At 40.2% G+C, this 15,371-nt stretch overlaps 1 protein-coding gene across 1 annotated transcript; it reads right to left on the reverse strand.

The window, feature by feature from the left end:
• Positions 1 to 53: 53 nt before the first annotated feature.
• rrm1 (ribonucleotide reductase M1 polypeptide) lies at positions 54 to 14,121 on the reverse strand. The gene is made up of 19 exons (XM_026938914.3): positions 13,955 to 14,121; positions 10,890 to 10,978; positions 10,542 to 10,719; positions 9,232 to 9,332; positions 9,090 to 9,149; positions 8,932 to 8,971; positions 8,680 to 8,842; positions 7,889 to 8,030; positions 7,707 to 7,790; positions 5,358 to 5,519; positions 3,873 to 3,952; positions 3,422 to 3,623; positions 3,129 to 3,278; positions 2,764 to 2,985; positions 2,569 to 2,645; positions 1,662 to 1,797; positions 1,047 to 1,142; positions 766 to 954; positions 54 to 667 (listed from the first exon to the last, which is right to left on the reverse strand). The coding sequence occupies exons 1-19, from the start codon at positions 13,971 to 13,973 to the stop codon at positions 476 to 478; spliced, it is 2,382 nt and encodes a 793-aa protein (XP_026794715.1). The 5' UTR covers positions 13,974 to 14,121; the 3' UTR covers positions 54 to 475.
• Between the last annotated feature and the right edge of the window lie 1,250 nt (positions 14,122 to 15,371).

Genomic DNA, 15,371 nt, shown 5'->3' on the forward strand with positions numbered 1-15,371 from the left:
TCCAAATTATTTTATTGTCATCAAAAAAAAAAAAAAAAAAAAAAAAAAAAACCCAACAGTTCATTTTTTTACAGGCTCTAGAAATGTTATAGTACAGACATTTTATTCAAAATGTATCACCTGGCTGCTTTTTCATATTAGTACTGTCTGATACATGACTTTAATATTGGCATTACCAAGGTAAATCTGTACCATATTGTTATACCATGTAGCCAGGTGAAATAAATACTGAGGTTTCATCATTATGTCTGGGAAACAAAGCATATGTACAGTTATAAAAGGGAAACCAGACAGAATCTTTGGAAAGTTGAACCCTGTCCAAAACAGTTTTTTGTCAATCCTAAGGGCCCTTACAATACCTTAAAAGATATGGTCAATGCATACTGGTTTATCTGATGAAACAATGATATCCATCAGTTTATTAAATACTTGACCAGGAACAAACGAAGACAGAATGAGGAAAAGGAGAAACTGTCTAAGAGCCACACATCAGACACTCATCCCGATTCTCCAGAGAGCACACCATAGCCGCCTTGTTCCTCTCCTTAATCTCCTCCTCGCTGCTTTTGGTTTCCTGCGCCACCTTCAGTTTCTCCTTGTTGAGGGTGAACTGGATGGGGTTGGCAGCTGGCTTTGTCCTCAGGTAGTACATACCAGTCTTAAGCCCCTGTAGAGAGAATTACACAAGTGTGAGCATAGCATGTAGCATGTAGCTGTAAGAGCACACCAAACACCAAAAGATACAGTAAAGAACTTTTCACTCACCTGCTTCCAGCCATAGAAGTGCATACTGGTGAGTTTTCCATAGTTGGGCTCAGCGATGTGGATATTAAGTGACTGGCTCTGGTCGATGAAAGCTCCTCTGTCTGCAGCCATCTTAATAACCACTTTCTGTGAAATCTCCCATACTGTCTTATACAACTCCTTTAGGTCACTTGGAATTGTGGAGATTCCCTGTAAAACAAAGCCCACCAAGAACCATTAGTGAGACACCAAAGAGATAAAATACAGATCAACTATGACTATGTCTAAAACTAAATACCAACCTGGATTGATCCATTATGAGCAATCAGCTGGTTCTTCATGTCCTCGTTCCACAGTCCTCGCTCCGTGAGATCTTTCAACAAGTGAGGATTCACAATCTAAATGTTGGATATGATCAATGAATACTTCATTAAAACTACTGTGTATTTCAGTGAATGCAAAATACTTTAACAAGTCTTACAAGCAGAAGTTTGTCATCATTTCTAGAACATTCTTCTACTGAAATGGCTAAACTGTAATACTGCAAATAACAGTTTTTCTAAGGCACATGCTCCCAACCTTAGTCCTTTAGTACGCCCTGTCCTGCACATTTTAACGTTTCCCCTGCTGTAACACACTTCAACTTCACATTCAGGGAAAGGGTTTTGAATTAGCTGATTAACTGAGGTGTATTAGAGCAGGGAAAACATTAAAATGTTCAGGACACAGGGTACTCCAGGACCAGGGTTGGGAACCCATGCTATAAGTTATCGTTGAAATTACATGACGAATCTAGAAAGACTTTTACCACACAAACTTCACCTTTACTACTGAAGTCCATCTTCCTTGTACAAGTGTGTAACTGATACAACAAACTGAACTTTATAATACAAAACCACAAGTGACTTGTGTCTGACCTGAAACTCTCCAGACAGCACGCGGCGGGTGTAGATGTTGCTGGTGTAGGGCTCGATGGACTCGTTGTTGCCCAGAATCTGTGCTGTGGAGGCAGTGGGCATGGGAGCCAAGAGCAGACTGTTGCGTACACCATGCCTGCAAAGCAACGAAAACAAAGCTGCTGTTAGACACGTCTGTTTTTCATGCATTTAGGAACTTTATCATCTTTTAGAACTTTTGAACTAATTTTGGTCACTGGTCCTCCCCTAGTCCAGAGATGTCCTGTCTAATAATCAGACTTGAAGCATCGTTGACTGGTCAAATGCCATCTTCACTGATGTCTGAGTGTATGAGATTAACCTTATGAACTGCCATTTTTTTCTAAACTGATATTTACCTAGCAAACGAATGTTAAATACTGGCATCTAGATGCATTAGTAAGTAGCCCACCATAGTTCTGAGCAGACAAATGATACAGCATTCCATTAACAAAATGTATACATTTATTAGTTACCCCCAAGCACCACAAAATGCATCATGTTTAAACATAACCAAAATACCACATTAAAACTTGTTTTAAGAAAGTCAATAAGGAGGAGGGTTTTTTTTCTTCATATTCATGGGTTTTGAGTCTACTTGTCCATTGGGCAATTTTGAATAAAAAACTAATAGACCAGTTACAAAATCTGCTCATCTCAGAGCCTGCAGCACTTGCTATGTCCAAGTACTCCAATGAAATCCCTTAAAGGTTCTTTAAGCACTAACAATCTACACATATGTATAATCACCTGGATTGATAGTATGTGAGCAAAATGGAAGCAGAAGACCCAGAAAAAGTGTTGGACAAATGGACCATTGAAGTCTTACTTGGTATCTTTTCATAAGATGGAATAAGGTGGAAAAGGACCTACAAATACTAAAGCTTACTTTGCAATCTTCTCCTTCAGGGCCTTCCAGTCCCACAAGTCTGTTGGAGTCCTGTCCCACATATCATACTGCAGGATCTGAGAAAAGAAAAAAAAAGAACAGGTTCTTTAAGCGCTAACAATCTACACATAAGTATAATAAATGATTAGGAACAACTTGAGAGCCTGTAGTGCTCTGCTCCACTTGGATACTTACACCCTTGCTAACAGGAGAGCCAGCATAGGTCTCATACGGGCCATGTTCAGCCGCCAGCTCACAGCTGGCCTCCAGCGCAGCGTAGTAGATCGTTTCAAAGATTTGTATGTTGAGCATTTGAGCTTCATTACTCTCGAAAGGGAAACGCATCAGGATAAAGGCATCGGCCAGCCCCTGCACTCCAATGCCAATGGGCCTGTGCCGTTTGTTTGATTTCTCTGCCTACCAAAAAAAATAAATAAATATAAAAGTCACCACAATGACAAACAAAGCTGAATAATTGAAATTAATTAACTATTTAAAAGAAAAAAAAAAAAAAAGAAAAGAAAAAAAAAAAAAAAAAAAAAAAAAAAAAGAACACACACCTCTGGTACTGGATAATAATTGATGTCAATGATTTTGTTCAAGTTTCTAACAACGACCTTCGTAACAGACGCCAACTTTTGGAAATCAAATGTTCTCTCAGGTGTCACGTACATGTTCAGAGCGAGAGACGCCAGGTTGCACACGGCCACCTGCAACCAGAAAATCAGGTTTTAAGGAAAGAAGAAACTAAATTAGCAAAAAACCCCACATATTCTTATAAAACACACATTTCCAAACTTTAGCACTACTGTGGATTCATACACTGCAGTATTTGCTAGTACTCAGTTCTCACCTCATCCTTGCTGGTGTACTCCACAATCTCCGTGCACAGGTTACTGCATTTGATGGTACCCAGGTTCTGCTGGTTGCTCTTGCGATTGCAGGCATCCTTGTACAACATGTAGGGAGTGCCGGTCTCCGTCTGAGACTCAATGATGGCGTACCACAGCTGCTGAGCCTTCACGACACGCTTCGCTTTCCCCTCCTGCTCGTACCTGCGATGTAAACAGTTGCTTAAATCAATATACTTGTAGGCATTTTAATCATTTAAAAATATTTTCTCAGAGCAGAAATGACTAGTCAGGTCTGGTCCAGTCAGGTGTGTGTCAACACTTGAAAGCATGTGAAAGCCCTCAGAAAATACTACATACTTTCTATTTACTGGCAGATAAGATCCAGTGGAAACAGTCTTACAGCAGCAGGAGAGTAATTATTATTATTATTATTATTTTTTTTTTTTTTACCGTGTGTAAAGCTTTTCAAACTCTTCTCCCCAGCATTCATTTAGACCCGGACAGTCGTTTGGGCACATAAGAGACCAGTCCTGCAAAAAGCAAAATTGTGTGAATGTGTACACTTCCGAAAGAAATGACTAAAATCATCGATACAACTAACTTCAGCTTTGAAAATCAAAACACCCAAAAACAAAACAAAAACAACCAAAAAACACCACAAAAAACTGAAGCTATGTGGATGTGCAACTCTAATTTTCACTCCTATTAAGCTACGGATCTCTTCAACGAGATGCAATTTAAATTAAGTCTCTATGCCAAATAATTAAGCAATATATAAGACATGATCTTTCATGGGCTGGCACCATCACACACTTTTAAGAGTTAAAGAAATTACTTTAGAATTTCACTGCCCTCTGCTGCTTATGAGACAAATTACCCCTCTGTTGAAGCCACACCTTTTAGGAAGCTCTAAGTGTATTTCCGGGACAGAAAATAACATTCTGAAATTTAAATATATGTTATATGGACAGGAAGATATTTCCTGACCAATAGTCTTAATCTAAAATCTCTTGACAAACGCCATGGCCATTTGTATTGCAAATAGGCTACTACCTGTACAAACACTTCCACGTTTTATCTACCGCGGTTCCTGTTCATCCCCCTCATTCACTGCACTACACACACTGCGCCATTTTAAGTCGGTCTCTGCTAGAGCTCCCGAAGAAGACGGTCAATCACGTATCGCATATGTAAGAATACTTGCAAAGCCTCTTCTAGCAAGCTGGAGAAAGGCTTCGAACTGCGTGCTTCATCATAAATACTATGAAGGTAAGAAAATACCTATTAACAGAAACGAACATCCAAGCTAATGTTAGGCCGCACGGTTCACGGCAGAATAGCTTGTGCTGTTGCTAACGTGGCGTGTTCAGTTGAAGTCTGCTCTGCTCATGATATTAATTTATAGACAGATTAAATTATAACGTCTGATATTTGCCAATTTATCACATCAGTGTCTTTTTTTTTTTTAAAAAAACCACGATAACCCATACGGTGTGAAGGTAACACTGCTAACAAAAGTATGTTTGGTAATTTAATAATAATAATAATAATAATAATAATACTTATTATAATTATTATTATCATCATCATCATTATCCAATGCCTTTCTCTTCCACACACTGGGTGTTTGAATTCTGTCGCCATTCCATTAATAGAGCAATGACGCAGCACTTTTTTCTTTTTTTTTTACGGTATTCTCTGGTCCTCTGTGGTTTTGGCTGATCTGAGAAGTCTGCTATGGACCTTTGTATGGGTGGAAACAGTGAAATGGTCATGACCTAGGTTTGCTAACCATTGTCTCCTGAGCTCACTGGAAAAAAAACAAAAACAGTGCTACCAGAGACACGCCATTTCAAAATGGAAATACGTTACAGCCATGAGAGCAAGCAGCCCACTGCACACTGCTATTGCACTTATCTTATGAGCTGCACTTACCCCGTTGGTCTCTACTCTCTTCATGAAGAGATCAGGGATCCAGAGAGCGTAGAACAGGTCCCTGGCTCTCTGCTCTTCTTTACCCGTGTTCTTCTTCAGCTCGAGGAAGTCAAAGATGTCAAAGTGCCAGGGCTCCAGATACATGGCAAAAGCTCCAGGTCTCTGCATAGAGGTAAAGAGACTTTGTCATGTCTAACACTCAGAAGTATGGTTTGTTATAGAGGACACATACTGTATTTTAGAGAATATAAATGGCACCAAAGTATAATTGTATAAATCCTGTCTGCTTGGAGATAAAATCAATATATCATAGTAACGTATCAGATGTACTGCGAAAAAATCCCTATTTTCAGTCGAGTATTTCGCATGATCTCACTTCATTTATCAGCTGGCTTTTTGTAAAGTATGCGGTTAATAAAACTAGGCCAACACCAGTATTTCATTTTACTGATAGGATAGCTGCATTGTAGCACAACGATAGCTAACGACAGACAATATGCCACCTACATGTTTGCATTTCAAAATGTGTGGCCATCTAGGAAACCTGGTGGATTCTGAAACAGCCAAAAATGAAGACCCAATAGAGTAGTTCACCAAAATATGATATTGTTTAGATTTTAGTAAAAATATATTTGTTTACTTGACTAGCTTGCCTAGGCTTTCTGCAAAGAGAAAGTTAGGAAAATAAGGACCAAGTTTAACAAATGCGACAGTAAAGACAGTCAGTCTACCAAAAGATAATTTAATTGTGTACTTTCCTTATGCATTAAACGTTCAGCTTCAATCAAGCCAGTTGGTTATGTGTCATAATGGGCATAAAATGGGCATAAGCCCAATAGATCCAGTTTGTAAACAGTCTAAATACCAGTTGTCTAATTTTGTGATGCACAAGATATAATGCTTGAATCCTATTTTTTTTTTTTAAAAAGCAGTTGCTTTTAGACAAACAGTGTGGCAGTGCCTGTGAGTGGAGTTCCTCCTTTCACTTTTGGGCAAAGCAGACTTTAAAATTTAATACCACTGTACTTTACACTGATCAGCCATAACATTAAAACCACTGATATGTGAAATGAATAACATTGATTATCTGGTTACAACGGCACCTGTCAAGGGGTGGGATATATTAGGCAGCAAGTGAACGGTCTCGAAGTTGATGTGCTGGAAGCAGGAAAAATGGCCAGGTGTAAGGATCTGAGTAAAACAGCAGGTCTTGTGGGGTGTTCCTGGAATGCAGTGGATAGTAGCTACCAAAAGTGGTCCAAGAAAAGACAACTGGCGAACCGGCGACAGGGCCATGGGCACCCATGGCACACTGAAATGCGTGGGGAGGGAAGGTTAGCTCATCTGGTACGATCCCACAGAAGAGCTACGGTAGCACAGATTGCTGAAAAAGTTAATGCTGGCTCTGACAGAAAGGTGTCAGAACACACAGTGCATCACAGCTTGCTGCGTATGGGGCTGCGTAGCCACAGACTGGTCAGAGTGCCCATACTGACCCCTGTCCACTGCCAAAAGCACCTACAATAGGCAAGTGAGCATCAGAACTGGACCACGAAGCAATGGAAGAAGGTGGCCTGGTCTGATGAATCACATTTTTTTTTTTATATATATATCATGTGGACGGCCGGGTGCGTGTGCATCGCTCACCTGGGGAAGAGATGGCACCAGGCTGCACTATGGGAAGAAGGAGGCAATGTGATGCTCTGGGCAATGTTCTGCTGGGAAACCTTGGATCATGGCATTCATGTGGATGTTACTTTGACACGTACCACCTACCTAAACATTGTCGCAGACCACGTACACCACTTCATGGCAACAGTATTCTCTAATGGCAGTGGCCTCTTTCAGCAGGACAATGCGCCCCGCCACACTGCAAAAACTGTTCAGGAATGGTTTGAGGAACATGACAAAGAGTTGAAGGTGTTGACTTGGCCTCCAGGATCCCAGATTCCCCAGATCTCAATCTGATCAAGCATCTGTGGGACGTGCTGGACAAACAAGTTCGATCCGTGGAGGCCTCACCTCACAACTTACAAGACTTAAAGGATCTGCTGCTAATGTCTTGGTGCCAGATACCACAGAACACCTTCAGAGGTCTTGTGGAGTCCATGCCTAGACAGGTCTGTCAGAGCTGGTTTGGCAGCACAAGGGGGACCTACACAATATTGAGCAGGTAGTTTTAATATTATGGCTGATCAGTGCATACTATAATGTACTTTTGATTGAGAATTGTGCAAAAGAGCCAGCAATTTCAGGTCAGGGAAGCCTGTAATAGAAGAATTCAGAGCTGTATAGTAACAAAAGGTCACAAGAGTACAAATTCAGTGTTTCGTTCAGAATTTCTCTCACCTTGTTTCCTCCCTGGTCAACATAGCGGGCTGTGTTGTTGTACACTCGGAGCATAGGGACCAGGCCATTAGAATTGCCGTTTGTCTAAAAATAACAAAAAGTTATTTTATGTTCCTTTTAATACACTTTATGACCAGTAGAACCAGTCTACAACTGGGGACTAGTCGTGAAGTCTGACTCACTCCTGCAATGTAGCTGCCCGTGGCTCTAATGCAGCTCACAGCCACGCCGATACCCCCAGCAGATTTAGAGATGAGTGCACATTGCTTCAGAGTGTCATAGATTCCTTCAATGCTGTCGTCTCTCATAGACAGGAGGAAACAACTGCAAATAAAACACCATGTGATTCCTGTCACTTCTAAAAACAGTAATTATGTAACATTTAGTAAGCTCATCCTGTACTAAATAGAACTGGTCTAAATCTTAAGGACATATGGCAGTGGTATTTAACATTTGGGACATTTCAGCTTAAAAAAAAAAAAAAAAAAAAAGGTCCTTGCTTATAAGCTAGCTGACGATCTCTGGTAAATGTACTCCAAAATTGTGTTTTATTGGCTATATAGTGCAGAACACATGTTTTAGTGCACCACTGTGTCATGCCCTACAGCAAGTATATACAGTAAATGAGAAGCTATTTGGAATTTGGTCTGAACAAACTGAACCTGTGTGAATTTTGTTTGAGTTTTGGAAGATGGTGGATTTTTTAAGCGTTTGACGACCTGCATCTAAAGTTTTATTCTGTGTTTTTAGAAATAAAATCTTTCAGATTCTTTCAAGAAAGAATTACATGTATCTGTAAATGCTTCTTACAAACAGTATGAGACAGATAGCTGTGTCTTCAAAAAGACTTATTACAAACTGAATACAAAGAAAATGGCATGCAAAAGCCCAGCTTAAATGAAAAGAGCTTCCATGCAATGACTCTTCCCAAACGCTGCAGTGCGAGTACATCTTCCCCCTGTGGTGTGTGTACCTGGAAAGCTGAGGCCTGTTGGTGCCTGCGTTGAACAGCGTAGGGGAGGCGTGAGTGAACCACTTCTCAGACAGCAGGTTGTAGGTCTCAATGGCAGCAGCGATATCCTCCTTATGGATGCCGACTGAAACTCTCATCAGCATGTGCTGAGGCCGCTCCGCAACTACACACACACACAAAGTAGTGCAAATTGAATGCTTGTTGTTTATCCTGTAAAAACAAATCTCTCATCTATCTCATATCTACTCTTACCTTTCCCATTGATCTTAAGCAGATACGAGCGCTCCAGGGTCTAAAGAAAGATGGCAATGTGTAATTGTGATGAGAGTAAACAACTTTAATATCAATTACTGGTCATATAAGCAAATTTGAGATCAAATAATAATTCTATTATCCAACAATTAAACTACCTTGAAGCCAAAGAAGTTGTAGGAGAAATCCCGGTCGTAGATGATGGCTGAATTGAGGCGCTGTTGAAAAAAGAGAATGATGAGCTTAAAACCAAATCACATTACAAAGAAACAATTAAAAAAACTTGATCTGTCTTCTTACATCCTTATTTGCCAGGATTATGTCAAGGGTCTCCTTGGCAATCATAGGCGAGTGTCTTCCATTCAGGGGGTTAATAAAGTTGTAGAGGTCCTCCATGACATCTGCAAAAAGGTAAGAAACATCCATTAACTGTACTTGGGGGGGAAAACAGAATTTTAAATGTCATGCAAAAGCTAAGTGAAAAAGCCCTCTGGATATCTGGGGAAATGTGTATAAATGTGCTCTATCAGCCATGCACCGCTTTCTTAGGTTAACGCTGAACACTCAGTAGCCTTCACCATGACTGTTATTGTTCTGCTTGTTTCAGTCTTTTGCTCATTCACTCATTGGCTGTTACTCATTATGTTCTTATTTTAATCGCTGTATGTGTGCTCACGCTATAAAATCAACCATTGATAATATTAACAGTTGGGAAGAAATCAGAGCAACACTGTCACGACCCGCAGTATCCTGCTGTATGCCTTGGCTGTGTGTCTTCTGTGTGTGCGTCAATCTGTGCAGCTATGCCAACCCGGAATCCAGTCCGGCCCACCCTGCCCTGCTGCTCCATGCCTGGATTTTGTCATCGATGATGTCATCCAGAGGCGACAGTACTTAAAGCTCTGCTCGGCTCAGCTAGCTTCTTTGATGCATTGCTCGTTTCCGTGTGTGGCCAATCAGATTTGTATGACGTGTTTTGACTTTGCTTGACTGTTGTTGGACTCTGAACTTGGGTTGCCCCTTGGTACTTTTGCTGTTTGTAAATAGCTGCTAGCCGCTGTATATTTGTAAATATTCTTTCTTGGCTAGTTTTGACGGGTATTAGGGGTGCGGCCACCATTTATTTTGGGAGTGGGTTTTATCTATGTTTTTGTTTAGGGAGTTTAGGGAAGTCTTGCTGTATTTTGTTTTAGTGTTTCTTTGTAGGTCAGGTAGTTCCCTAAAACAGTGTCTTTTGTTTTTTTGTAGTTTTTTTTTTTTGTATTTTGGCCTTGGTCCACCCTGAAGCTCCACCCGGTTGTTGCTTGTACATCACTTGTATATATCTTGCATAATATACCACGTTTTGTATATATCTGGTGTGCCCCGTGTGTGTGAAGCTGCCCTCCAGCTAACACAACCCCGTGCCACTAACGCTGTATGACCCAACCCAGACTCATGGGGGGGTCTGTAAGATTGTGTGTGTAGAATAGAGCTGCATGTGTCTGATGATGCTGCACAATCAGTAGTTTGAAAATATGTGCTGGTTTAATGCGCCTGTGTCAGCCTTCGCCTCGTAATTAGCCATGTCAGATTTAGGACACCAAACATATCATATTTATTTAACTCACCGCTGAAGACCTTCTTTGTCTCCTTGTGCAGGTTGGACACGGCGATGCGGGCTGCCAGGATGGCATAGTCTGGGTGTTTAGTGGTGAGCGTGGCTGCCGTCTCTGCAGCCAGTGTGTCCAGCTCGACAGTGGTCACACCGCTGTACAGACCCTGGATCACCTTCATGGTAATCTGAGTCTGAAAACATCAAAACATGGGGTAAGTGTCTAGGAAAATGGCAACGTAAGTCATGATACTGGCTAAAACCACTCTGCTCTACTATATTCTGTCATTCACTCATGAGCAATGATTGTTAAACGTGAAAAAAAAAAGAAAAAAAAAATTATGATTAAAATATGCATACAAACCGGATCAACAAAGTCAGCATTGAGTCCATAGCAGAGCTTCTGGATACGGGAAGTGATCTTATCAAACATAACGCGCTCCTGGCGTCCATCTGTAAAAGAGGACAACAACGACGGTCCGGTAAAACCTCACGCAATGCAGAACTCGTCTGAAATTTGGTAAGAATGAGTGTTTGGATATCAAGAGAAACATGTAGATAATGATGCGGTCCAATTTGAGCATAATAGTAGTGTGAAAGATTAATAACGTGATGCCACAGGCAATAGTTTTAACACTACAAAGGAAGTCCAGCTTCCCCTAAAATTTAATTAAAATGCGGCAATGAAATGTCTACCAAAGTGTCCGTTATTCATTACTCTTGGTGAAATTTAATATTTTAGCAATGATCAAATGATCAAATATCAGAGTCACTGCTACATAGCTGCTATGCTAACCCAGTTGGTTGCCAGGGTGCTACTAGGTTATTGCTTTGCTAACCAATTTGGCTGCTAGGGTGTTGTATCGCTACGCCAGCTGGGTGCTAGGTGGCTGTCATGGGCGTCCCAGTTACTTGCTATGGTGTTCCTAGGAAGTTCAATATGAACCCAGTTAGTTGCTTTGGTATTGCTAGGAGGTTTGAATATGATCCCATTTGGTTGCTGGTTGTAGCTAGTTGGTTGCTATTTAAAAAAAACTCAGCTGGTTCCAAGGATGGTAATTGGTTGCTATCATGGTCCAGCTGGTTGCTAGGATGGTAATTGGTTGCTATCATGGTCCAGCTGGTTGCTAGGATGGTAAATGGTTGCTATCATGTTCCAGCTGTTTGCTAGTGTTTTATTAAGTGGAGCGAAACAGTTTTACTTGTTTCAGTGTAGCTGAATGAAGAGAGGCGTAAATCTTGTGAAAGCGCCATGAACGAAACATTCAGTGCACTCCTATACGGAAACCACTTCTACCCGTAACTCTGATCCTTCCAGAAAACACAAGTACACTATTCCCACAGAGTGTCTACTGATCCACAGAATCCTGAGGTTCTGCGTCAAAAAGTGTGTGAGAATAAGTAGAAGCAGCAGCATGTTGGCTCTGTCAAGCCTACGTCACAAACTAAGAAGTAAATCAGCTCTGTGAAGCCTACGTCACAAAATATTAAGAAGTAAATCAGCTCTGTGAAGCCTACGTCACAAACTAAGAAGTAAATCAGCTCTGTGAAGCCTACGTCACAAAATATTAAGAAGTAAATCAGCTCTGTGAAGCCTACGTCATAAAATTTTAAGAAGTAAATCAGCTCTGTGAAGCCTACGTCATAAAATATTAAGAAGTAAATCGGCTCTATGAAGCCTACGTCACAAAATATTAAGAAGTAAATCAGCTCTATAAAGCCTACGTCACAAAATATTAAGAAGTAAATCAGCTCTGTGAAGCCTACGTCACAAACTAAGAAGTAAATCAGCTCTGTGAAGCCTACGTCACAAAATATTAAGAAGTAAATCAGCTCTGTGAAGCCTACGTCATAAAATTTTAAGAAGTAAATCAGCTCTGTGAAGCCTACGTCATAAAATATTAAGAAGTAAATCGGCTCTATGAAGCCTACGTCACAAAATATTAAGAAGTAAATCAGCTCTATAAAGCCTACGTCACAAAATATTAAGAAGTAAATCAGCTCTGTGAAGCCTACGTCATAAAATATTAAGAAGTATTTCAGCTCTGTGAAGCCTACGTCATAAAATATTAAGAAGTAAATCAGCTCTGTGAAGCCTACGTCACAAAATATTAAGAAGTAAATCAGCTCTATGAAGCCTACGTCACGAAATATTAAGAAGTAAATCAGCTCTATGAAGCCTACGTCACGAAATATTAAGAAGTAAATCAGCTCTGTCAAGCCTACGTCATAAAATATTAAGAAGTATTTCAGCTCTGTCAAGCCTACATCACAAAATATTAAGAAGTAAATCAGCTCTATGAAGCCTACGTCATGAAATATTAAGAAGTAAATCAGCTCTATGAAGCCTACGTCATGAAATATTAAGAAGTAAATCAGCTCTATGAAGCCTACGTCACAAAATATTAAGAAGTAAATCAGCTCTGTCAAGCCTACGTCATAAAATATTAAGAAGTATTTCAGCTCTGTCAAGCCTACATCACAAAATATTAAGAAGTAAATCAGCTCTATGAAGCCTACGTCATGAAATATTAAGAAGTAAATCAGCTCTATGAAGCCTACGTCATAAAATATTAAGAAGTAAATCAGCTCTGTGAAGCCTACGTCATGAAATATTAAGAAGTAAATCAGCTCTATGAAGCCTACGTCACAAAATATTAAGAAGTAAATCAGCTCTGTGAAGCCTACGTCACAAAATATTAAGAAGTAAATCAGCTCTATGAAGCCTACGTCACAAAATATTAAGAAGTAAATCAGCTCTATAAAGCCTACGTCACAACAGTGCAACAGCTAGTACAGAATGTTGGTGTTTACACCTGAAAGTTACTCGGCGGTCATCATCACTCCGCCTTTTGTAAATAATGGCGGTTTCGCGCCAATAACGAGGACAACAAAGAAGCAGCACAGCAGGTGGTGACTGTCAGCAAAGAATTATTATTATTATTTTTTTAATTCCAGTGTCCGCAAATATTTTACTAGTAAATGACTAAATTTAAAGACATTAATCAGTGCAGTAGTTTACAGAAATCCAGTGTGAAGCTTGTCTTTGGACATTCGAGCTGCGGTTTGCTGCTAGCTGTCCTACTTCACTCACCATTTTACATAAATCCCCAGCGTTAGCTAGCAAACTGAGTTTATTCAGCTTACGGGTGAATACTGAGCACTGAAGCGGCTCATAACAGCAACAAGAAAACGAGCTTGGAAAATGATGGTCACCAGTTCGCTAACGAAAAGAAGTAAAATTCCCATAATTTTTCAATGCAGATTTTTTCCAATTTTCATCCCATAAATTTCAACTTTAATACTGTCTGCTTTTTGCTGTTTTTTTCCCTAGAAAATCTAGGTAGAAAATCCCTGCTAATATCCGAGTGCGAGATAAATATATAATAAAATAATGCGAAAAAATAATAACTAAAAACAGAAACTCACCTCGCTTAATTACGTGCATATTGATTTATGCTAGCTTAAAAAAATCAGCTAAGAAATATGTTTTTTTTGTTGTTGTTGTTGTTTTTTTTTTTGGTTTTAATCAAACGTGAGCTCGGATGAGCTGCTGCAACACACTACCGCGAAAACGCGCCAAGTCCATCAAGCAAAAGACCAATTCTCCTTCCGTTTTGAGACCGAATCTTTGGGTACGTCTTCCGGTTCATGGTGCAGTTATCTTTTTATCGGTGTAATATTTTTTGTCTGTGAGTTGGGGTTGAGTATACATTATATCAATTATAATTGGATAATAAATGTGATAATAAAAATATAATAATATATATGTGTATGCAATAGTATACCCTACTGCATGCAGTACCGCGCCACGCCGTGTGTGTCTCTGCAGCCCGGATGCAGCTCCGAGGACGCGGACCAGCTGCAGATGGGTGAGAGGCTGCTGCTAACCATCACCCTAACCACCCCTCTGCTCATATTCACCCACTTGCAGTGTACCCTCAGTCCACTCTAATTGTTTTTTTTGTTTTTTTGCCCCATTCTGTGTAAACTCTAGAGACTGTTGTGTTTAAATTCCCAGGAGATCAGCAGTTTGTGAAATGGGTCATTCCTACTATCCTACTATCCTACATCTATTCCTATACTAGTGGTAACTTTCCATGAAAAAATGCCAAATTTTCCCTCAGGTGAATCTTTCTTGACCATAAATATGGAAATTGCCTTTGTTTTGTGTTTAGATTGAAGTAGGCTTTGGTGTTTTTAGTTGTAGCATGAGCATCCAATACAGTTCTTCCCTCATTCTTCACTGCAATTTTTGCTAGGCATTTGCTGCATGTAGCCAAATACATGTCTCCCGTGGTTGGCTTAAGCCAGTCGATATATTTTTCATTTTTTAGCCAATGATTGTTAAATGAAGTAAAACATTTGCACTTCTCCTTGACAGGTCTAGTACTCCCACCATGCAGATACAGGCCAGCAGCTTTGGGTGATGTTCACATCAATCATCAGAATGTGGTAAAATTGTGGTAAAAATCTCAGTGATTTTGACTGTGGCATGATTGTTGGTGCCAAACAGGCTGGTTTGGGTATTTCTATAATTGCTGATCTCCTGGGATTTTCACATAGAACAGTCTCTAGAGTTTACTCAGAATGGTGCAATAAAGAAAGAACATCCAGTGAGTGGCAGTTCTGTGCACGAAAATGCCTTGTTGATGAGATAGGTCAAAGGAGAATGGCCAGACTGGTTTGAGCTTACAGAAGGGCTACAGAAAAGCATCACAGAATGCAAAACACGTCGAACCTTGAGGCGGATGAGATACAACAGCAGAGGACCATGTCGGGTTCCACTTCTGTGAGCCAAGAACAGAAAGCTGAGGCTGCAGTGGGCACAGGCTCACCAAAACTG

This window comes from Pangasianodon hypophthalmus, chromosome 15, assembly GCF_027358585.1.
Source record: "Pangasianodon hypophthalmus isolate fPanHyp1 chromosome 15, fPanHyp1.pri, whole genome shotgun sequence".
NCBI classification, from domain to species: domain Eukaryota; kingdom Metazoa; phylum Chordata; class Actinopteri; order Siluriformes; family Pangasiidae; genus Pangasianodon; species Pangasianodon hypophthalmus.

What these genes read in the sequence shown, in the direction of transcription:
- rrm1 (XM_026938914.3), bottom strand. An exon ending in TTGACCAGGGAGGAAACAAG is followed by an intron (nt 5,520 to 7,706) that starts GTGAGAGAAATT and finishes ACCTCTATGCAG; the next exon opens with AGACCTGGAGCTTTTGCCAT. An exon ending in AGTACACCAGCAAGGATGAG is followed by an intron (nt 3,279 to 3,421) that starts GTGAGAACTGAG and finishes TTCTGGTTGCAG; the next exon opens with GTGGCCGTGTGCAACCTGGC.